Here is a 25,021-nt window from a genome sequence, read left to right on the forward strand (position 1 = left end):
CCTTTGTTCAGACAGGTAACACAGCCTAGGGTTGCCATACAACTATGTCCTCTTTTGGGGGGCCTACATGCCCATACGGTTTTTTTTTTGTTTTTTGTTTTTACAAGTTATAACAATTGTCTGGGTCTGGGGTGTGCGTGCTGATTTTTAATTTGTTATAGTTTCTTTGTTTGTGAGAGGGAAGCTCGGGTTCAGGTTTGGGTTCTGTTTGGTCTCCGCTCTGGTTTGGGTTCAGGTTCTAGCGTGGGCGGGCTAGGCTCTACTCTGTGCTTGGGCTCTGCCATGTTTTCTATTCTCCAAAGGGACACAGACCCTGCATATGTGCCGGGGATCCCATGTGCTCTTGCCACTGCTTGGCGAAAGAAGGGCGGCCATTGGCTTTTTGTAACAATCATTCAGCCTATGCTTTCATGCAACACAGTTCAATTTGTGAGATGCATCTTGGCTGTGAGTCCTGGAAGGCCTGCTCCCTTATCTTACAGGCCTTTCCCCTCCTGCCCTAGGAAGGTGGGGCCCAGAAGGAATCCAGCCATAAAAGCTGAGGTTGCTTAAGAGGCGAGAGACAATCTTGGCTGTTTCTTAGTGGATCCAGGTCATCGAGCCTGGACTTCTGCAACTGTTCCTCACCATGAGCTGCCATTGGCAGGATTGCAGACCCCTCAAGTGTCCCGATTTACAGAATTTACAGAAGCTGTCCTAGCATCTGATCCTAAACCGCGATGCCCCGATTTTCCCCAAGGCCACTGTAGGTCTCTCGGTGGGGCCTAGGGCAACCTTCCGGAGGCTCCTCTAGGTAGTGCTGCATTGGGAGACATGGTACAGCAGCAGGGAGGGGGCGAGTGACAGTGGGGTGCCCCAATTTTTATTTTTACAAAATGTTGATGGGTATAGGATTGGCTGCAACAGCAACAGATACTTTCTATGCTTAATATAATACTTTGTGGTGTATTGGTTAAGAGCGGTAGACTCGTAATCTGGGGAACTGGGTTCGTGTCTCCGCTCCTCCACATGCAGCTGCTGGGTGACCTTGGGCTAGTCGCACTTCTCTGAAGTCTCTCAGCCCCACCCACCTCACAGGGTGTCTGTTGTGGGGGAGGAGGGGAAAGGAGATTGTTAGCCGCTTTGAGACTCCTTCGGGTAGTGATAAAGCGGGATATCAAATCCAAATTCTTCTTCTTCTTCTTCTTCTTCTTCTTCTTCTTCTTCTTCTTCTTCTTCTTCTTCTTCTTCTTCTTCTTCTTCTTCTTCTTCTTCTTCTTCTTCTTCTTCCTCTCCTCCTCCTCCTCCTCTTATTATCTTGCTAATTATGCTGAATTAAATGTGCATTCTGCATTTGACTTCATTTGCAATGTTTTGTTTTGAAACCTTTAAAATATTATTTTACTTTCCTGTTAATTACATTGCTTTGCAATTTAATCTTTATTGATTTTAAATATTTTGAATCCACTCACCACAAAAGAACAAAAGAAAAAACAAGTCACATCCAATACCCTCCCCCCCCACCCCAAAAGTTACATATAAAATAAAGTTCTTCCATACATTGAGAATTCCGTCTTCCTCAGTTTGGGTCCTTCGTTTCCTTGTTGATTGCATATTGTATAACCTTTAATTTATCATAAATTGTCTGTAATCTTTATATCATACAACATTGCAAAAGTTAATCAAAGCATGTCAAAGATTTCATATGTGAATAATGTTCTTTTAAATATAATCTATATATATCCCATTCTTTGTTAAACTTTTGCCAAGCCCACATGCAGGTGGCTAGAGTTAAAGCATGGGATGATGTAATCGTTACAGGACAATCATTTTGGGATTAAACAGGCTACAACTTTATAGATTACAGATGCCATTAGGTTTTGCCATAAGCATTGGGTGTGTATCCTGAATGATCCAGCTTCCCTGCTGGATGATTATTTGGCAGGGATAATTCTAGATTAAGGATCATCCTATGACATACATCAAATTGGTGCAATCCCTTTAAAATCACCATTGGGGGGGTATGCTATGGCCCATCCCCCACCAGGACAGAAGCATCTCCCATTGCACCCATTCAATGGGATAGCCTAATTCCTTAGAGTGGGGAGCAGGGCTCCCACCCACCCCCTCCATCCACTTTGACTCTGAATCCAGAATAATCTTAACAGGGATGCAGTGGAGAATAGGAGTGAAGGAGACATTTGAATCAGTTTGCACTGTAAGAGACATTTGACAATAGCGTGGACTACCTTGATCATTGCAGATGGTGACAGTAGTCACGAAATTAAAAGACGCCTGCTTCTTGGGAGAAAAGCAATGACAAACCTAGACAGCATCTTAAAAAGCAGAGACATCACCTTGCCAACAAAGGTCCGTATAGTTAAAGCTATGGTTTTCCCAGTAGTGATGTATGGAAGTGAGAGCTGGACCATAAAGATGGCTGATCCCCAAAGAATTGATGCTTTTGAATTATGGTGCTGGAGGAGACTCTTGAGAGTCCCATGGACTGCAAGAAGATCAAACCTATCCATTCTGAAGGAAATCAGCCCTCAGTGCTCACTGGAAGGACAGATCATGAAGCTGAGGCTCCAATACTTTGGCTACCTCATGAGAAGACTACCTGGAAAAGACCCCGATGTTGGGAAAGATTGAGGGCACAAGGAGAAGGGGATGACAGAGGATGAGATGGTTGGACAGTGTTCTCAAAGCTACGAACATGAGTTTGACCAAACTGCGGGAGGCAGTGGAAGACAGGAGTGCCTGGCGTGCTCTGGTCCATGGGGTCATGAAGAGTCGGACACGACTAAACAACACCTTGGAAGGTCGTAAACTCACCTTCATTGGAGGTTTCTAAGCAGGTCGGATGGCCAACTGTCAGGGGTTCTTTAGCTGTGAATTTTGCATTTCTAAACAAAAACATTTCAGGGAGTTATAGTAGATAACCTGTGGGGTCTCTTCCAACTCTGCAGTTCTGGGGTACTATATAGAATCATAGAACTGTAGAGTAGGAAGGGACCCTGAGGATCATCTAGTCCAACTAGTCCAATGCAGGAATATGCAGCTGGCTCATACAGGGATTGAACCTGCAACCTTGGCATTATCAGCCCCACACTCTCACCAACTGAGCTATCGAGGCTGACAACATCCAAGCCGAGGTGACTGACTCTGGGGTGCCTCTGAACTTCATGGCTTTCATGACAACCATGAGGCTGTCTCAACATATCACTGACCCAATGGATGTGGCAGGCCATACTCTGGATCTGGAAGAGGGTGATCTGAAAATAGGGGATATTGAAAGTAGTCCCTTGTCATAGCCATCTCACTTCCTGTGGACCTTTGAGGATGGTCCACCCTTGAAGGATGATAGATTCAATGGGTTTTCAGATGCCTCTGGGTGATTTTCTGGCTGATATGTTTGGTGCTTTGCTTCTGTCAAAGCCCTGGATGATTTCTGGAACATCAGAATGGCTTAGGCCATTGACATGATTGCCGCTGAGTGCCCTCTCTCACTTTGTGGAGCCTGCTTGCTTCTCTGGTATATTCCAGAGCTTAGGTTAAGGAAACAAGCTGCGAGATAGGTGATAGGTTGAACATAAGTAGAGGAAAACTCTAGTCAAATGCAATTGAACACGGTGAGGGCTCATCTTCAAGCCTACCTAGTGGCAATGAAGGCATACTTTGCTGCCTCCATTGCATCCTCATTCTGCTGTCCAGCAGAACTTCTATTGGGAGTGTGTGGCCTTGAACAGTCTGGCCCAAGGAGGTGGCAGAACCGACAGTAGCTCGCTGTGGCTTGTTTGCAAAGCATTTTGAGGATTAAATTGCTTGCACCTGTGAGGATCTAGACTCTGCTATTACAGCAGATGAATCTCAAGAGATGTCTAGGCTATGAACCACTAGTGGCTCCCAACCCACCATTTTCCTTTTCATGTTGCATTATGGATTTTGGGATTTCCCCAAAAGAAAAGATAAAAAATAACCAGTGGTATTCTAACAGTATTGCCATTGATTGGTAGTTTCATATAGTGCCTCCTAAGACATCAACAAAATTAAGAGTTATACCCATTCCTCAGAAACTGCATTTCTGAAAAGAAACTTGCTAAGGTTTGACTTTCTGGAAGTCATGTTGAAATTCTATCAGATTTTGGAAAAATTTCATTTGAGCTTTGAAGTCATCTTGAAGACACAGCTTTTCTCTACTTCTAACAATATTATACATGGCTGTTCCAATTCCTAGATAAATTCCACTGTGTTTAACAGGCTTATTCCCAGGAAATTGGGTATGGGATTGCATCCCTGGAATATAAATCCAATGGGCAAAATGGACTTTTAGGGTCCAATTATTCTCAGTGGGAGAGAGAAGGGCTGCAATCCTATGCACCAGGCATGGGAAATAATTTTCATCTGAAGTGCCACAAAGCCTTCTGGGGAAGCTTCCTGCAGCCACATGCCAAAGTGGTGTGTGAGCCAGCTGAAAGACCTGGCAGAGGAACAAATGTGAATGTTACTTTTTCCAGTAGGCTAGTTTCTATACACAGTCACGTACTGCTCTCTATCCTCTGACCAGGCTTGCAAGAGGCATTGACAGAGATAGTGAATGGTGTGGTCTGGGGAGAGGGGATGTGGCTGAAGAACTGGTGCAGCCTGGTGGAAATCCCAAGGGCCAAATAAAGAGGCCTGGATGGGCACATATGGCCCCCACACCTGAGGTTCTTCCATCCCTGTCAGTGGACTCAATGTGGCTTATATCTGAGCAGACATGTAAAATTGCACCACAAAGCTCTTCCATTGAAATCAATGGACATATAACCACTAGATCATACCTGTATTTTCTCCTACCATATAAATAGAAAAAAGAAAATATAGCACCCACTCCCCCCATTTCTATGCCAGTTCAGGGTATCCTTGTATTTTATAAGATCAGAAATACCTTTGAACTTTTCTGCAGCAATAACAGATTTGTTTGTTTCTTTGTGTGTGTATTTCACACCCCACTTTCTGCCATTGGTGAGTGGTGCCCAAAGGGACTGGGAGGGAGGGAGGGCAGAAGACAGATCCAGATCCAGATCCAGAGCCAATGACAGGTGGAGTCAACTAATTCTGGTATTGTCCCCATCCTCCTCCCCTTTGAGTTCTACCAGGGCAACACTAAGAAGCTGGAAGCCAAGGTCAACCCTTGTCTGGTTGTAAAGAAGAAGGCAGGCAAGTGCAGGCTGGCTAAGCGCAGATTGATGTTGATGGGGCAGTGTGCTGTTTGTCCTAGTGGACCAGCCTCCACTGTTCTCTGCATAATAGCTACCAAATGTTCCATAGTCTCTTCAAGAGGGACTGAATTCGGCACATCTCAAATGACAGGCCCTCAATATACATATACCTTTATTTAAAACAATTAAAGTCATTTTTCATCTTCTGTCTTGAACAAAGAGTACCTCCAGTTTTCACCAGTGTACTTGAAGGCTCCAAAAACATTGTTTTCAGGGAAGTCAGATACATCCACATAGCTGAAGTCATTGACCTGTACTCCTATTGTATTCCCCTTCTTCAATTCTGCCAATAAAGTTACAAAGAGGTCTTGTCTTTTGCGTCTGAAATATTTCTGAGAGCTACACAAAGTGAGCAAAGTTGACCTCGCCACAGATGTGTCCACAAGAATCTCCAACTTTATGGTGATCTCTCCACCTTTGCACTCGGCAATGTAAAAGTGCAAATGACAATAGATGAAGTACATTCCAGGCGTCTGGATCACCAGCCTTCCATGGTTGTAGTGAATGTTGTACAGGATGCCCTCATCAATCCATCGCAGTTCTGACTGGTTGATTGGCCTAAGCACTAAAGAAAGAAGAGGATGAGATATGAGCATTCATCATTTAAAATGGGTGGGAGACCAATTTCAGCCAGATGGTCACGTTGTCTTCTGGGACAACCATGTCAGAGGTAGGCGGGACCAGGGACAAAAGTGAGAGGCCCAGCAAATGCAATTTTTGCCTTTGTACAGTAGGCTGTTTTCTACATGCACTCACATACTCCTCTCTATCCTCCATCTAACAAGCAAGAAACATTATCACAGCTCAAGGACATATACCACTCAGAGGAGAGAAAAAAACACTCAATGAAGCAGAGCCAGGGAAATTGATCTTCTGACTTTATGTGGCTAGGGATAGCACTGATCTTTCTGATTTCACTTCTATTTGAGGGTTAATTATTAACACGTTATACGTAGGGCTGCCTCTGAAGATGGTTCAGAACCTTCAGCTGGTGCAGAATTTGACAGCCAGGCTGCTCACTGGGACAAGACAGTTTGAGCATATTACACTGATCCTAGCCTGACTGCACTGGCTGCCAATGGGCCCAATTCAAAGTGCTGGTTTTGACCTATAAAGGCTTAAATGGTGCAGGACCGCAGGATCTCAAGGACCACCTCTACCCATTTAACTGTCATGGTCTCTGCATTCATCCTCTGAGGCCCTTCTTCGTGTGCCTCCTCCATGTGAGGTCTGGAGGGTGGCAGCACAAGAACTCCCCGCTTGTGGAATGCTCTCCGCAGGGAGACACCTTCATTATATATTTTTAGATGACAGGTGCAAATATTCCTCTTCCACCTTTAGCTGATTAATATTCTATAGCCTTTTTAATGTGTCTGTGGGGGGGGGTGTAGGTGGGTTCTCATGAGGCAAGACACAGTGATAACAGCAATAACCTTTATTGAACTACATAACTGGGAAACAGAGGCAAAGCAACTACAGTGGTGCCTCGCTAGACGAATTTAATTCATTCCACGGGTCTTTTCTTATAACGAAAAATTCGTCTAGCGAATCCCATAGGAATGCATTGAATTTTTTTTTTGCCCATAGGAATGCATTAATTGAATTTCAATGCATTCCTATGGGAAACCGCGATTCGCTAGATGAATTTTTCCTAAAACTAATTCATCTAGCGAGGCAACCCCCGCTCAAAAAATCATTTCGTTAAGCAGAAATTTCGTTAAGCAGGGCACCACTGTACTTATATACATTTCTGAAAGCCTTGGTCACACCCACTCCCAACGTGATTAGCTGCCTACGCTTCCAAACTGTGTAGAGTTCAAAGGGCAATGGCAGAGGCCAAAATCCTGAAATGTTCTGTGATTGGACAACATGCATCGAATCAGAACACAGGAGCTCAGAACAGTGGTGGAGCCTCATGCTCTGGCACCGGGGGGAGCGGAGAGCAGGCGGGCGTGCACCCTGGGGGCATGACTGTTAGGGATGCACTGTCCACAGGGGTGTGAAGCGTGTCCTGGGGAAGTGGCGCACCGCCTGTAGGGGCAGGGCGCCCAGCGCAGGCGGGGGAGCAGCCGCAAGGGAACACTGCCGGGGTTGTGCTGCTGGGGGCAGTGTGCTCCCCCCGCACTCCTCTTCCTCCACCAGTTGCTCAGAATCCTTAGTCCAGACTCAAGCTCATGCAAACACAGTCCACTGAATACATAACACGGGGTTATTGTTTTGCTGCTTTGTTTTAATTATTTACTTGTGTTTTTATCCTGTATTTTATTCTGTGAAGTGCACTGAGATCTTATGATGAAGGGTTGTATATAAATCTAATGAACAACAAATAATAAAAAACTATAGGACAACACAATTACACAGGAGTCTACAAACAGGCAAAATCCTTTTCTTTTATTGTTCAATGTAAATCCCATTTATGACTTTTCAATCCCATTTATATCTTCATAACGATATTCATTCTATTTACTCCTGATGTGTTACTATCTGAGTTTTGGATTTTATCATCAACAGCTCCTTGTACTGAATTCATATTTTTTTTCCATCTGTACTGTCTGCTTTATTGTTTAATAAAATAATAATAATCCACCAATAATTTTATTTCAAAAAAGCTGGGTACCAGGGTTGGTGCCAGGATTTTGGGGGCCCTAGGGCAAGCTGTCACCAGTGGGTCACACCAATCAATGTTTCCATCACCTCTGCATCACTGACCACCCATTGGCTTTCCTTCTGGCCCTACTCTGACCACCTCCCAGGGGGAAAGTTAAGGACTCTGGCAGTGAACTGCTCCTTTTCCTCCCACTCCTCATTTGCTCAGAAATAGCAGGTATTCAGTAGTAATAAGAAGATGCAGTAGGGCCAGATGGCTCCAGATATTGCACATGTACTTCCTGCTGGGGCATGCACCTTGCCCTGAGCTCATAGACCTTGCACAATAGGATTTTCACTTTTTCACTTCTTCGTTCTTCTGTGGCTTTGCTTTATCATCAGTTCCTGTCCTGAATTCTTGTTTAAAATGGAGAGTTTCTTATATATATATATATATATATATATATATATATATATATATATATATATAATATGTGCTCTGAAACTTTCCATTCATTTGTCCGCAACCCCCCCCCCCCAGTTCCCAATGCTCATTAATAAGAAACTGCAAAACCTAACACCCAAATCTAATCTTCACTTGATTGTATGATGAAATGCAACATACTTCTGTTTGTGTGGCATTGTGTGGATTCTGTTTGTGCTGCATTTTACTAACGGGAACACACACATTTCTGCCCATTCAAAAAAGTTAATACAACCTCATGTTGCCCTTAAGTAGGCAATAGTGTACCTGAAGGAGCGTCTCCACCCCCATCATTCTGCCCGGACACTGAGGTCCAGCTCCGAGGGCCTTCTGGCGGTTCCCTCACTACGAGAAGCCAAGTTACAGGGAACCAGGCAGAGGGCCTTCTCGGTAGTGGCACCCACCCTGTGGAATGCCCTCCCACTAGAGGTCAAAGAGAACAACAATTACCAGACCTTTAGAAGGCATCTCAAGGCAGCCCTGTTTAGGGAAGCTTTTAATGTTTGATGGATTTCTGTATTTTAATGTTTGATGGATCTCTGTATTTTAGAATTTCTGTTTTGTTGGAAGCCGCCCAGAGTGGCTGGGGGAACCCGGCCAGATGGGCGGGGTATAAATAATAAATTATTATATTATTATTATTATTATTCTCAAAAGGTTGTCATTGGATCTGGAAATGTTAGATCAGGTATCTTCAATCTAGCCCTGATGAAGGGCCTTCTGCTCTTTTGCTCTGGGTGAGGCAAAGTAATCAACTGATTAGTTTGGCACAGTGGGAGGCCTCAGATTGCCTTGAAAGCCTTTTGATTGATGAGCTTCTATCGCACCACGATGTCATCAGCTGGTCATGCAACAAATGGTTGAATCAACTGGATGACCTCAATCCACATCAACTTGCATTCTCAGAGCTCAGCTGAAAGCAGCCATAAGGGCGAAACTGAACCAGACATAAGAGCAGGAAGGTCAAATGAGGAGCCAGAACTAGAAACTTCAATGAGTAATTTCCTTCAGCTTTCTCCTATGCTGCTGCTGGGACTGCGGAATTGTGTGCCACCACCTGATTTAGGATGTGCTGCATGACAGGATTTGACTCAGTCCTATGCAATAGTCATATACAGTTACTGATGTAACTGAAGTTTCTGCTACACAAAGAAGTCCCTCTGAGATTACATCTTCAGGAGGAACATGCTTTGTGTTGAGTCGGTTAGTTACAGATTTTGCTCCTGGCATGTCTTCTTGACTAAATTCTAAAACAGGCTGCAGTTGAGAAGATTTTGGATATGAATGGTCATCTTCAACTAAATTCTACTCAGAGCAGACCCATTGAAATGAATAGGCTTCAGATTTTGTTGTTGTTGTTTAGTCGTGTACGACTCTTCGTGACTCCATGGACCAGAGCACGCCAGGCACTCCTGTCTTCCACTGCCTCCCGCAGTTTGGTCAGACTCATGTTCGTAGCTTCGAGAACAATGTCCAACCATCTCATCCTCTGTTGTCCCCTTCTCCTTGTGTCCTCCATCTTTCCCAACATCAGGGTCTTTTCCAGGGAGTCTTCTCTTCTCATGAGGTGGCCAAAGTATTGGAGCCTCAGCTTCAGGACCTGTCCTTCCAGTGAGCACTCAGGGCTGATTTCCTTCAGAATGGATAGGTTTGATCTTCTTGCAGTCCGTGGGACTCTCAAGAGTCTCCTCCAGCACCATAATTCAAAAGCATTAATTTTTCGGCGATCAGCCTTCTTTATGGTCCAGCTCTCACTTCCATACATCACTACTGGGAAAACCATAGCTTTAACTATACGAACCTTTGTTGGCAAGGCTGCTTTTTAAGATGCTTTCTAGGTTTGTCATTGCTTTTCTCCCAAGAAGCAAGCTTCAGATAGTCATGCCCATTCATTTCAATGGGTCTACACTTTGAGTATGACTTAGTTGAACACAACTAACTATATTTATATCAGGGATGAGGAACCTGTCAACCTCCAAATGCTGCTGAACTCCAAGACCCATCATCCCTGGCCACTGGACATGTCCATTGAGGCTGATGAGAGTTGGAGTCCAACAACATATGGAGTCCAACAACATATGGAGAGCCAGAAGTTCCCTACTTCTGGTGTATATGGCCTGGTGTGTCCACATTGACTTGGTGGTGTGTTCATATTGACTCTGCTGACTAGATTCAAGCTGGAAAGGGGGTGCTCTTATCTACCCTATGATTCTCCACTGCATACATGTGTGTAGAATAGGATGTTCCAGAGGCACGTTGTAGATATCTATGGATCCAAAGGATTGTCACACTCCAGCCAGTACCTTCAGCAGCTAAGGTCCCACTCCTAGGAGACAGTGGGCACACTCACTTGCAAAGCCATGGTTGGTAGTGCAGCACACCCTATTCTACACACATGTATGCAGTGGGGAGTCAGGGGGTAGATAAGAGCATTTGTGCAACTCAAAGTATATATTATATGGTATACAGAAAGAAGCAATGAGTCTTTTATGGTAGGAGAGGGCGACCTCTCATACATTGATTTATTCTCACTGACCTTGAAGATATGCAGCTGCTTTCTCAGATGCCATAGTCTGCAGACTTTTCAAAGTCTCTGCTGATATTTTCCATGGCACTGAAAAGACAAGAAGAAAACAAACAAAACCCTTGTTACTAATGTACTGTTGTTACTACTGCTCTTTCTTTAAACAAAAATGATGCTCCGAAGTGACTTAGCATCCCCACTAAAGACCACAGAAAGGTGGGAGTATTGGTGTTTTTGAGATTATTATCTGAACTCCAGGAAGCAGGTGTGAGAGAAAAGTACTGTAATTTGGGGTTTTTAAAAACCATTTGAGCCCCAGGAAATAGTTAACCTGAGTTGGCATTTTTGAAAACTTCAAAGCTGAATGTCTCTTCCCAAGGCAGCCAGGGTGTGGCCATCACATGTGGTGGCAGTTGTGGCACGATGATAAATACCTACAAATAAAATGAATTAAAAGCCAAATGAAAATAAGAGAACTATGCACAAAAAGAATCTGAAAGTGGCTCATCCAAGAACAACAAAAATAAGAAGGGCAAATCCTGTCCCATCCCACTATAAGATCATAACTGCCTAAAGCTTAGGTAAATAAAAATGTCTGAGAATGGCATCTAGTAACTGAGAATAATGGTGCTAAGTATGTTTCCCTAGAGGGACCCAGGTGGTGCTGTGGGTTAAACCACAGAGTCTAGGGCTTGCTGATCAGAAGGTCAGCGGTTCGAATCCCTGCAACAGGGTGAGCTCGGTCCCAGCTGCTGCCCACCTAGCAGTTCGAAAGCACATCAAAGTGCAAGTAGATAAATAGGGACCTCTCCGGCGGGAAGGTAAACGGTGTTTCCGTGCGCTGCTCTGGTTCGCCAGAAGTAGCTTTGTCATGCTGGCCACATGACCCGGAAGCTGTCTGAGGACAAACGCTGGCTCCCTCAGCCTATAGAGCGAGATGAGCGCCGCAACCCCAGAGTCGGACACGACTGGACCTGATGGTCAGAGGCCCCTTTACCTTATGTTTCCCTAGGGAAAGCATTCTACAAATGTGGGAAGCCTTGCTATTTTTGCTCCATAGAGCTTAGACACCCATATTGGTTCCACTGGTACGTTTAATAAAACCCAAGAACTGGAAGGGACCTCACAAGTGTCATCTTGTCCAACACCCTTCAATGCTGAACTCACAGCTAAAGATGGCCATTCAACATTCAGCAGGTTTGAGTTCTGGTATTAATTTTAGGAATTTCCACAATAAAAGTGGAATTAAAAACAGTGGAGAAGCTGGGAGGGAAATCTGTTTGTTTTACATTGTTAAATGTAGATTTCATTAAGCCAGGGCCAGCCCAAGACATTTTGGCATCTCTTTCTCCCCCCTCCCCCGTCCTCACATCAGGGAAGGAGGGGTAAAGAGCTACATCAGGAACAGGGTGGGGTGGGGGTGTCAAATCAACCTTACCTGATGGTTGAAGTGGGAATCAAAGGCTATTACAGAGGGGAAAGGTGCCTGCTCTGAATCACACCCGGAGAGTGCAGACCCCAAGACAACTCAGAAAGCAGCTCCCCCCCCCCACTTCCTCCATAAGGGCGGGAGGAGACCATCAGCACCTCCTATTTGCCCCTAGAGGCAGCATTGGGTGGGGGGACTGCCAAGGAGGTGGCAGATCTGGTTTCCAAGTAGTGTTCCACAGCAGTGGCAGCAGCACGGGATGATGAATTCCTTGGAGGCCGGATCAGCTGCCCCTGCGGATCCTGCTGCCTGAGGTTGGTACTGCATTGAGCGGTTTCTTTATGTTCACTTCTATGTCCCACCTTTTGTTCAAAGAGCTCCCCTCCCTCTCAATTTTATTCTCACAACAACCCTGTGGTGTAGGTTGAGATATGGTGACTGGTCCAGGGTCACCCATGGGACGCGGGTGGTGGTGTGGTCTAAACCATAGCTGTCAAGTTCTCCCTTTTTTAAAGGGAAATTCCCTTATGCCGAATAGGATTCCTCATGAGAAAAGGGAAAACCTGACAGCTACGGTCTAAACCACAGAGCCTAGGGGCTTGCCAATCAAAAGGTTGGTGGTTCGAATCCCGGAGACTGGGTGAGCTCCCAGTTCAAAAGCACATCAAAGTGCAAGTAGATAAATAGGTTCCGCTCTGGTGGGAAGGTAAACGGTGTTTCCGTGTGCTGCTCTGGAACACCAGAAGCGGCTTAGTCATGCTGGCCACTTGACCTGGAAGCTGTATGCTGGCTCCCTTGGCCAGTAAAGCGAGATGAAGCGCTGCAACCCCAGAGTCGTCTGCGACTGGACCTTACGGTCAGGGGTCCCTTTACTTTTACCTTTACCAGGCTCACCCAGTAAGCTTCATGGCTGAGTGGGTATATTAACCCTTACCTCCCTGGCCTTAGGTGAATGTGCAAACATTGAAGGAGGAATCTTTGTAAATATCAGAGCCGGGTGGTAAACATTTGGCTGGTAAACCTCAGATACTCCAGATCAGGGTCAGGCTATTTGCAATATTGGGTGGGGCTGATGGGTGGTGTAGACATCTTCTTCCACCCCTGTGTTAGAGCATTACCATAAAACATTTCTTTATCAATGCATTGAATCGGATCATGTGAGTTTATTGGTAGGATAATGAACTTTCAGTGTGCTTAATTCACCAAGAATCACCTAGAGACACCATCTCAAATTAGAAGCAGTGATTCAGCTTTTTGAGTTCCATCACCAAGGAAGAATTTCACAACTTAAGAACATCATTGGCTTGGCAGGCATCAGAGCCTGATACTGAGGCTTGATTGGTGCCATTAATTATGACTTTACACTAGATGGATGCAGGATTCTTAGAAACAGGTTATGTGCATCTAACACTTTTCTCATATGCAATAGAATAGAGCCTTCTACTGGCTATGAGTGGAAATTTCATGCTTGAACTCAGCTGGGACAAGGAATATATTATTAATACTTCTCTAGGTTCTTTTACTTGATTAAACATGTTTTTCAGTTATTGCCTGGCTTTCTGAATGGCTTATGTATCCAGGGCTGTCTTAAGGGCGGCGGGGGAGACCCCAAACTTGTTGACCTTAGGCTTAGGAAAGGTTCCTCAGAGTTGCTGATCTGAAGTTGTTGACCTGAAATTCCACAGATTTCACTACAGGGAAGGAGAGGCAAAAGGGGGTAGGGGGGAACCTACCCCTTCCTATACTGGAGAGAGAGAGAGAGAGAGAGAGAGAGAGAGAGAGAGAGAGGAACAGAGGAAAGCAGAAAGGAGAGGGCATTTAACCCACCGCAGTTCGCAGCTGCACTCCCCTCAAGGGAGAAGTTTAAAGGAGCCTCCACCTCATCAGATCCCCTACAACCCCGTGAAGGCAGCCAGGCTGAATAGTTGCTGGGGTTGGGGAAGGTGGAGGGAACCCGGAAGCTGCATCTGAGAGCCCCTGCACCACCTGAAGGCAGCCAGACGCTTCTCAGCTGAGCTGCCCGATCCCGCTCCTACATGTGTGTAAGCAGGAGTAGAGGTGGGGATCTCCCAGCGCGAAGCCTCTCACTTCTGAGAGATCCCCGCCTCCACTCCTGCTTGCATGCAAGCCCTCCTCTCCTCTCCTCCCCCAGCACGGAAGCTACGGCCCTGCTGGGGCGATGCATGCGTGCCCACAGAGAGGGCTCTTAGTACGGTAGACACCCTAGTAGATACAAATGGTGCCTTTGTTTATGGTAGTCTCTGTCACTAGATTACTGCAATGTATTCCATGTGAGACTTCCCTCACATTTGATCTGGAAGCTGCAGTTAGTGCACAATGCTGCGGGACAATCCTTGACAGAAGTGAGGCATATAACACCTGTGCTCAGAGATATCTGCTTGTTGCTGATTTGCTACTAGGCCAAGTATATAAGCAACTTGGGACCAGATTAAATTGCTTTGCGTGACTCGGCAAAGCCACTTGGCAGGTGTGACTGTGCCTGCTTTAAGTGCCCCCCTCCCCACCACCAAGGAATTATCAGCCCAAGCAACAACTGGCTCAAATCCAACATTTTCAGACCACCCAGGCCAAAAATATTCACTTGTAACTTATCTCATTCATATCATCTTACCACATTTTTCTCTACCTTGGTGTCCATCGTACTCAGCCGCAGATCCCTTCAAAGAGACAAAAAGTCAAGAGAAAGTTACATCTATGATGTCCTAGACGTATTTTTTGTGTTCCTTGCATTCATTATCCTAGATTACATTTAAATGAACATTGACTCGTAATGGGCTTCATTTTAAATCAGAGGTGGCTAAGCTGCACCCCATATGTTAAGATACAACATCCATCACCCCTAAGAAGCTTCCCAGACTTTGGGAAGGAGATGCCAGGGGAACATTTAGGGGACTAGCCTAGTCTCCCTGGTCTACTGACCAATACCATATTTTTCAAATAACATAATATTATTATTTTGGGGAATTGTGGAATGAGTATCCAGTTGTTTCACTGATAAAATGGCAACCGTGCCCCATCAAACCTGGACAATTGGACAATGCCAAAATGTTTGTAAAGAAGCCAATGATGTTTTGAAGCCCCGCATTCTCAGAATAAGATGGAGCGTCCTTAGGTGGTGTGAGACACCAACAATGGGGCATGAAGTTTCAGGGGTGGTAACATCCATATTTGGATTATTGCAATGCACTCTACATGGCACTGCCCTCGAAGATGACTCAGAAACTTCAGTTGGCCTAAAATGCAGCAGCCAGATTACTGGATTGGGTTCCATTTAAATCTCACATAACTCCCTTAAAAAACAACAGCCGCACTGGTTGCTAGTTCATTTCTGGGTCCATTTAAAGCTGTTTATCTTAGCATTTTAAGCCCTAAATGACACAGGCCCCAAATAACTGAAAGACCACGTCCTTTTCTACAGGCCTCCCTGGGGGTTAACATCAACAGTCTTTATAGATCTTAATAAAAATTCCTTCAGTAGCACCTTAAAGACCAACTAAGTTTTTATTTTGGTATGAGCTTTCGTGTGCATGCACACTTCCTCTTGGCAGTGCTTTTTTCCCTGGGGGCAGGGGCGTCACTACAGGGGGGCGGGCCGCCCCGGGCACCGCCCCAGAGGGGGTGACAGACATTCGCTGGGGCCCCACCCCCGCGATCTGCGACTCAGCCGATCCCAAAACCTTGCTTGGCGTGAGGCGGCGGCTGGCTTGTGCTTGCTCTCTCGCTCGGCCGCTGCCGGCTCGTGCTTTCCCCTTTTTTCCCCGGCTGGGGTGCGGAGGCGAGGGGCGGGCCACAACGAGGAGGGGCGTCACACCAGCCCCACGCGTGACGCCTCACTGGCACGCCCCTCGCCTCCGCGCGCGGCTCCACCCCCACAAGCCAGCCGCTGCCGCAAGCCGAGCAAGGTTTTCGCCAGGCGGCGGGCCGGGTTGAGCTTCCTCCCTCCCTCAGCTGACGCGCTCTCTTCCTGGACGGAGTGGAGGGGCGGGCCAGCGAGGGGCGTCACAAGCGTCGCCTCCTTAGTCTGCCCCTCAACTCCACCCAGGGAGAGCGCACGCTGCAGCAGGAAGAGAAAGCGCCCGTCGGCCGAGGGAGCAAGCCAGTCCCGGCAGCCGCCCGGCAAAATCATTGCTAGGCGCTGCAGGGCTTGGCTTGCTCAGCCAATGCACACTCTCCATTCCTGCTGCGGCGCACGGCAGGGCGGAGTCGAGGGGCAGGCCAGCGAGGCTGCGTCACGCCTGCACGTCGTGACGTATGCGTCGTGACGTCACGATGCTGCGGAGTGGCGCCCCACCCCCGGGGGTGTCTCCAGACGGAGCGGCTAGCAACGCCCCTGCCTGGGGGGGGGGGACACAGGGGTACGCATACCCCTAAACATTTTGTGAATCTTTGTACTTTTGTCCATTTACTGTATTTGTTTGTTTGAACTATAAAATGGTGATATTCTTGAGTAAGAATGAGAGTACCCCTAAACATTTTTTTTAAAAGAAAATAAAGCACTGGATCTTGGCAATTCCTCCACCCTAAGAAGTTTGGTAGATGGCAGGAGAGGACATTCTTTGTGGCAGGCTAGTCCCCTAAATGTTCCCTCCCCATGGATGTGAATTTGGCATCTTCATCACAGTGGTATCTCTGGTTACGAACTTAATTTGTTCCAGAGGTCCGTTCTTAACCTGAGGTACCACTTTAGCTAATGGGGCCTCCCGCTGCCACCAGCGCACAATTTCTGTTCTCATCCTGAGGTAAAGTTCTTAACCTGAGGTGCTACTTCCAGGTTAGCAGAGTCGGTAACCCGAAGTGTTTGTAATCCAAGGTACCACTGTATATAAAGGTAAAGGGACCCCTGACCATTAGGTCCAGTCATGACCAACTCTGGGGTTGTGGCGCTCATCTCACATTATTGGCCAAGGGAGCCGGCGTACAGCTTCCAGGTCATGTGGCCAGCATGACAAAGCCACTTCTGGCGAACCAGAGCAGTACACGGAAACGCCGTTTACCTTCCCGCTGGAGCGGTACCTATTTATCTACTTGCACTCTGGTGTGCTTTTGAACTGCTAGGTTGGCAGGAGTTGGGATGGAGCAACGGGAGCTCACCCTGTCGCGGGGATTCGAACTGCCGACTTTCTGATCAGCAAGCCCTAGGCTCAGTGGTTTAACCACAGCGCCACCTGGGTCCCATACCACTGTATATAGCTTTCAGTTAATGCCGAGGACATATCTCTTTACCCTTGGTTTTGACACCTAGGATGTGTATTTTTAGGACCCCTGTTATTTCTGTGATCTTACTTTGTTTTAAACTATCGTAGTTTTGACATTGTGCTAAAAAAACCTTAGGGTGAAGGGTTAGTAAAGAATACTACTCATAATGATGACATTTGTGTTCAGAATAAACAGCAGCAGATACTGCCAAAGCTCTATTCCCATTGACATTGCCAGCTTTGGTCGGACAAAATAAAGCACAGATCGGAAGGGATTGAGAGACACACACATTCTCATGATACCAAATCTTCCCCTCCCTTTATGGAGGGGTTTCCCCTGCATTCAGGGGTTCCACACATTTGAAACACAAAGTGACAGGGGATAGGTGATCCTATTTTTCTAGGGATGGGTGCCAATCTTGATTCCTATAAGCCCCTGCCATCAAGACCATCATAGCTAATGATCAGGGATGCTCCAGAGGCTTGGTCTTCTGGAAAGGGAACCTTTGCTTTATGACAAACACACACACACACACACACACACACACACACACACAACCTGCAATTTTATATCCAGGTTAAAATTAATTAAATGGTCTTCACATAAGGTAGGCACTGCCAGGAGAGGTGGTGAAGACTGCTGACACAGGTCAGATCCACACCATACTTTTAAAGAGCATTTGATACACATTTAAATCACATGGCTTCCCACAAAAAGGCTTTTAAAAAGGGATTAGACAAATCCATGGAGGAAAAGTCTATCAATGGCTATTGGCCATGATTAACACAGTGGAACTTCCCTGTTCAGAGGCAGTTTATCTGAATACCAGTTGCTGAAGGACGACAGCAAGAGAGACCTGTTGTTACATAGCTGCCAAGTTATCCCTTTTTAAAAGGGATTTTCCCTTATGCTGAATAGGCTTCCTCGTGAGAAAAGGGAAAACTTGGCAGCTATGTGTTGTTATCACATCCTACTTATGGGCTTCTGCAGCAAGATGCTGGTCTAGATGGGCCTTTGGCGTGCTATTCTGTGATTAATCTGACAGTATGACTTTGGACTAACCAACCTCACTGGCCACATGTGGAAATCTAGCAGGACTAGGACTGGTCAAATCTGTGAATACCATTTCCTCTTGATTTCTCATTTTCCCACATCAGTTTGTAAAGAAAACAAATCCTCATTAAAATTAATCAGCCCTGCCTTGGGCATTATGCCGCAGGACTCTTCTTATATTCTGTCATAGAGGCTGGACAGTCGTGCATCAAGGATGCTCTACTTCAGGCATCCCCAAACTTTGGCCCTCCAGATGTTTTGAACTACAATTCCCATCTTCCCCGACCACTGGTCCTGGTAGCTAGGGATCATGGGAGTTGTAGGCCAAAACATCTGGAGGGCCGCAGTTTGGGGATGCCTGATCTACTTGCATCCTGCATGGAAGATCCAGCACAAACCCATGGGGTTGGGTTAGCTAACTTTCAAGATCCCATCTGACTCTTTGATTTTACGGTTTTAATTAGGAAAGAAATTCCATAGTGGTTGAGACTAGGAAGGATTGTAAGCTATGGAGAGATGGGAGTACGAAGGAGAGTTCTATAGACCCAGGGTGCCTGAAGGAAGTGGCTGCTAAATGTCTAGAGTCTAGACAACAACGGGGGAATTTTCCTAGTTTTGGTTTCTACCTATTACTGCAGCTGTAGTGGCTTGGCAACCCTAAGAAGAGGACCAGCAAGCAACACCTGATTTTCCCAACTGGATTTGCACAAACCCTATCAACCAATGTAATGACCACAGGCTGCTACTTCTTGAAAGTATAGCAACATCATTTTCTTCCTGGCCTCCCCCGCTTTTGTGACGTCTGGGAAGTGAAGCACTGATGTCTACCAGATCAAACCACAAATCCTGGGGCTTTGTTTCTGGCACCATGGTGTCAATCCTGGCGGTGCTCGCCCTCATGGATAATGTTCCGGGGGCCACAAACCAATGGTAAGTCGGACCAGATGCAGATGTGCATCTTAATTTGTGCGCTGTGCCTTACAAAATACTGCTTTCTGCACACACCCCTCATTCCTAGTAGTGAGGAGGTAGAACTTAGACATCAATATCCTCCTTATCCTCCATGAATTTGTCTGATCCTCTTTTAAATCCATCCATGTTGATGGCCATCACCACCTCTTGTGGGATTGAAATCCATAGTTTAGCAAGGTGCTTTGTGAAGAAGTACTTTCTTTTGTCTGTCCTGAATCTTCCAGACTTAAAACCACAGAATCATAGAATTGGAAGGTACCCAAGGGTCATCTAATCCAGCCCCCCTGCAATGCAGGAATCTCAGCTAAGGCATCCATGACAGATGGCCACCCAAACTCTACCTAAAAACATCCAAGGAATGAGAGTTCACCATCTCTCGTGGGAGTCTGTTCCACTGCTGAACAGTTCCTACTGTCAGAAGGTTTTTCTGAAAGTTTAGTTGGAATCTCCTTTCTTGGAGCTTGAAGCCATTGCCTTGAATCCTATCTGAAAGAGCAGGAGAAAACAAGGAAGCCCCCTCTTCCATGTGACAGCCCTTAAGATATTTGAAGATGGCTATCATATCTCCTCTCAGTCTCCTCTTTTCCAGGCTAAACATGCCCAGCTCCTTCAAGTAATCCTCATAAGGCTTGGTTTCCAGGCCCAGGATCTTGGTTGCCGTCCTCTGCACATGTTCCAGCTTGTCAACATCCTTCTTAAATTTTGGTGCCTGGAACTGGACAAAGTATTCCAGGTGTGGTCTGACCAAGGCAGAATAGAACGGTACTATGACTTCCCTTGATATGGACACTATACTTCTGTTGATTCAGCCTAGAATAGCATTAGCTTTGCAATAACCCTAGATAATACTCTCATGTTCTGCTAGTAAGCCAGGTGTCTGCCATCCTATATTTGTGCATCTGGTTATTCCTGCCTAAGTGCAGAACCTAACATTTGTCCTTACTGAAATTCATTTTGTTACCTTGCGCCCTGTTCTCCAATCCGTTAAGGTCATTTTGAATTCTGATTCTGCCTTCTGTGGCATTAGCTACCCTTCCCAGATTGGTGTAATCTGCAAATTTGATGATATTCCCCTCAATTCCTTCATCCAAGTCATTTATAAAGATGTTGAACAACAACAGGCCCAGGACAGAACCCTGCAGCACCCCACTTTTAATTTTTTTTCAGGATGGTGAAGAACCATTAATGAGTACTCAACCAGCTACAAATCCACCTAACAGTTACCTTGTTCAGCTCACATTTTACCAGCTTCCTCATGAGAAAATCGTGGAGGACTTTGTCAAAAGCCTCACTGAAATCAAGATACACTATATCCACAGCATTTCCCTGATCCACCAAGTGTGTAATTCCATATTTAAAAAAGATTTTTTTAAAGGAAACTCATGCTGGGTCTTAGTAACCACAGCATCCTTTTCTAAATGCTCACAGAACGACTGTTGAATTATCTGTACTAGGTATCTGAAGAAGTGTGCATGCACACGAAAGCTCATACCAAAATAAAAACTTAGTTGGTCTTTAAGGTGCTACTGAAGGAATTTTTTTTATTTTATCTGTACTAGGAATTTCCCTTCATAAGAACTTGGGAATAGACCTGCTTGATCTAGCCAATAGCCCAGGGGTGGCCAACTTCCAAGAGACTGTGATCTACTCACAGAATTAAAAACTGGCAGTGATCTACCCGCTTTGGGGGGATTCAGGTCAAAATTGTTGAGCTTTTTTTTGGGAAGGAAAGCCCTGTTTTGGGGGGTTCACGTAAAAGTTGTTGAGCTTCTTTAGGGAAGAGGAAAGCGACGATGAGCTTTTTTTTCTAGGAAGGAAAGCCCTGTTTTTGGTGGTTCAGGTCATTTTAGGGGTGCAGGGCAAAGATGTTGAGATTTTTTTAGCGGAGCCAAAGTTTTTTCGCTTCTTTGGGGGGAGCCAGTGATCTACCAGTGATCTACCAGAGACGTCCAATGATCTACCGGTAGATCACGATCTACCTGTTGGACGTGCCTGCAATAGCCCATCTAATCCAGCATCCTGTTTGCAAGGTGGCAAACCAGATGCCCATGGAAAGCACACAAACTATGGACCTGAGTGCAACAGCAGCATTGTCCACACTCTGAATACTCTGGTATTCAGAGGCATACTACCTATGACCATGAAGGCAGATTACAGCCACTGTGGCTAGTAGCCTTGACGGATTTATCTTCCATGAATTTATCTAATCCTCTTTTAAAATCACCGAAGTTGGAGGCCATCAGTATAACTTGTGGGAGTGAATATCATAGCTTTAACTATGCACTGCAGGGAGAAATAATTTGCCTGCTCTGAATCTTCTGACATTCAGCTTCATTGGATGAATAGCATTGTAGTTTTAGAAATCTCCTTAAATACCTTATTCCAAAAATCTTCAACTTTGGGATAATCCCACCACATGTGTCTGGACAACCCTTATAGCACATGTGTGAACACCCTGACTGCATAAATGAGAGCTGTCAAGTTTTTAGGTACCAGCCATGGGTCACCTTTAGTGACAGTTCTTTTGTTTGGGCAGATGATGATTTATAAGATGGCTGGGATCATAGTGCCTTCCATTCTTCCTGCTCTAATGAGGTGTCCCAGTTAGATTTCTGCCAGAGTCCAAGACCCTGCTTAGAGTCAAAAGAAATGTTTGTTTGTATTTTATATGAAGAGGAGACAAAGCCGCCTTTTAAGTGACCAGTCTCCCCTTTAATATTTTCCCACTCCCATATTAGAACTTCATGCAAACAAATCTTAGCATATTTACTTGAAACATTTCATCAGGAAAAAAGCACCCCATCAGCACAGGGACTCACTCTGTCATATGTCATATTGATAGCAAAATTTGCAAACAGCACACCTGCCAGGATACAGCAGATGCCCACTATGTGCACCTTCTGGAAATACCTGAAGACATTTCAACAGCTCACTGGAAAAAAATATATCTTGCCTTAGGGGTTCATTTGGAACTGTTTTAAGTCATGTTTTCAGTATGTGTTTTGTACTGCTTTTAAAACTATGATCTTATTATATTTCTATGAATTTTCATGAGACATTTATATAAAAGGAAATCCACAAACTGATAATGAATAATCAAGGGTTGTGAGAGAGCTTCCTCTGGAGACTCCTCAGGAGCTCAGAACATGAGGGAGAGTATCCCAAAATCATCTACTAATGGGCCATACTTTTTGGGGGGAGGGAGCATCCAAGTAAGGATATTGGATACCCCTAAAGTTTTTGCTTCTGCTATTTCTTTTCTAACCCTTCTCCCCATTCTCTGTTTTGAATCCTTATTGCTATCCTTATTGAGATTCCTGCCTTGCTGGGGGTTGGACTAGATGACCCTAAGGGCCACTCCAACTCTACTGTTATATGATTTTATGAATCCAGTGTTTGTTCTACTTAGGGTAGAGCCATTGAAATGAATGAATATTTCTGGCTTAGGCTTATTAATTTCAATGGGTCTACTGTATGTATAACTTAGTTGGATCCAATATGTGTGTACATACATATGTGCACAATTATATGGGGCGCCTTTTTAATCTATCAAACATTTTCTTTTCTTAAATAAGCATCCACTAGATAGATCAGGACCATAGCTCAGTGCTAGAGCATAGTGTTTGCATGCAGAAGGTCCTGGGATCAATTTCAGTCATTTCCCAGTTAAAGGACCTCTACCTTAGACTCCAAGGAGTAAAATATGACCACATACTGTATAAGGCAGTTTCCAATTAGGGATGGAGGAGGATTTAAATTGAGCAAACCAACCTATTTCTCACCTTCTAGACTAATACATAAAACAAAATGTAATAGCACTTTAATTTTTGCTGTTCTCTGTATTTGTGAAATAGTTCTTGGCCTAAAACATGCTTGAATATTGGCCACAGTGGATGAGTCTAATGGGAATTGGAGTCCAACAATATCTGGATGTGAACATTTTCCTACCCATGTTTTACAGAATACCATCAGCAAAACAAATGTCCTTATTCCAAAAGCTTGAAATCAACACTTTGAGTCTGCTTGTAGGAATTTTGTGACATTTCAAGCAGTAAAGATCTCCGCCTGTATTTCATATCCAGTCACCTACTCTCTGCAATGCAATTGACTGGCATTGTACAGTGGAGTTGGCTTTCATGGATCAGTTGAAGCCAAACCCTGAATAATTGCAAAAGGTGTGCCATGGAAGCTGAAACTCAACATTTTATCTGGACAACAGGAGTGAAGAGAGCCCTAGGGCAGAAGCAGAAAGCAACTTACCGTCCTTTGAAGTACCAAGACCACAATGGTTCCCAAAGATGCAAGAAGGCAGATTGTGAGAGAAATGATGGCGAAACAGAAGTATGTTTGGATTGGGGCACTGAACTTCCTGGTGACACTTTCTTCAGTCATATCTCTGGTAGCTTCCTGAGGACAATTCACTTGCATGAAAGATTTCCGTTCTGCCTGAGAGTTCATCCCCTTATGAAGTCCATACCTCTTTCTGATCACCTTCAAACAAGTCTCTGCTCCTTAGAGGATTCCCCCACATTTTGGTTCATGTGATCTGGAAAATAGATTCATCATTTGCCGTATGAAGAAAAATAGGAGAGGAGATCTGGAGGCGGGAGGTGAGTCGACTATGATCTCAACAAAGAGAAGGCTTTTCGGTACCCCCAAAACAGACTTCCACCAGGACAGTGCTTGTGTGAGCCCATTTGTGGTGCCTCACACTGAACAGTGAGATGTAACAAAACGCAGCTCATTCCCCTCTCTCAGTAGATTTGTACAACCCTGTTGTCACATTTTGGTAAAATAAATCACTCTCAATTTGGTGACTTCCTCTTTCACAAACTGCAGACTTGCTTTCCTTTCTTCATGTGATGATGCAGCTACACTGAATGATTTTCGTTTTGGAGATCTGAATTCCCAGAGGCTGCTGATTCAGATATATATATATATATTTAGAAACATGTGTACAGCCTCAACATAAATGCAATGGAAAACATGCTCCTTTATTTCTATACTGTTCCACTCCATGGTATCAAATATTCACAGTTTTTTTTTCTGGGTATCTAGAGACATCCCAAGCACATATGTCCATTATTTATTTATTTATTTATTTAAGTCATGCATATACTGCTCCCTATTTTAAAGAAATCTCTGAGCAGTTTACAGCACCATGATGAAATATAAGAAAAGTAGAAATAAAATAAATAAAAGCGCAAACACAACAAAAAGAAAACAAAGAATCAAAAATTTAAATCATAAGGCATCACAGGACAGACGTACAAAGATACAGCACAGCTCCAAAGGAATAATAAAGTATTAATTCATACAAAGATTTCCTTTACAAATAATAACGATTTGTAAAAATAAAAGTATTTTCCATCTGTGAATTCCATCATTACTGAGAATAAATGTTCTATATCAGGCATCCCCAAACTGCGGCCCTCCAGATGTTTTGGCGTACAACTCCCATGATCCCTAGCTAACAGGACCAGTGGTCAGGGATGATGGGAATTGTAGTCCAA

General features: G+C 44.9%; 1 protein-coding gene across 2 annotated transcripts; it reads right to left on the reverse strand.

Moving 5' to 3' along the window:
- Positions 1-5,342: 5,342 nt before the first annotated feature.
- Positions 5,343-24,345, reverse strand: TNFSF8 (TNF superfamily member 8). Of its 2 annotated transcripts, none has more exons than XM_035112441.3 (4): positions 23,769-24,345; positions 14,899-14,944; positions 10,850-10,927; positions 5,343-5,808 (listed from the first exon to the last, which is right to left on the reverse strand). In XM_035112441.3, the coding sequence occupies exons 1-4, from the start codon at positions 23,964-23,966 to the stop codon at positions 5,375-5,377; spliced, it is 756 nt and encodes a 251-aa protein (XP_034968332.1). In that variant the 5' UTR covers positions 23,967-24,345; the 3' UTR covers positions 5,343-5,374. The 2 variants fall into 2 exon arrangements, with proteins under 2 accessions (XP_034968332.1, XP_088521140.1); XM_088665014.1 differs by having other exon boundaries at positions 14,914-14,944; positions 23,769-24,103.
- Positions 24,346-25,021: the final 676 nt, after the last annotated feature.

This window comes from Zootoca vivipara, chromosome Z2 (assembly GCF_965207765.1).
Source record: "Zootoca vivipara chromosome Z2, rZooViv2.hap1.1, whole genome shotgun sequence".
NCBI lineage: Eukaryota > Metazoa > Chordata > Lepidosauria > Squamata > Lacertidae > Zootoca > Zootoca vivipara.

Bases quoted from the DNA above. Each gene is read 5' to 3' on its own strand.
- TNFSF8 (XM_035112441.3), bottom strand. From the start codon at position 23,966: ATGAACTCTCAGGCAGAACGGAAATCTTTCATGCAAGTGAATTGTCCT. The intron at 14,945-23,768 runs GTAAGTTGCTTT...GTCTCTTTGAAG, and splicing joins TCTTGGTACTTCAAAGGACG to GGATCTGCGGCTGAGTACGA. The intron at 10,928-14,898 runs GTAAGATGATAT...TTGTCTTTTCAG, and splicing joins CCAAGGTAGAGAAAAATGTG to TGCCATGGAAAATATCAGCA.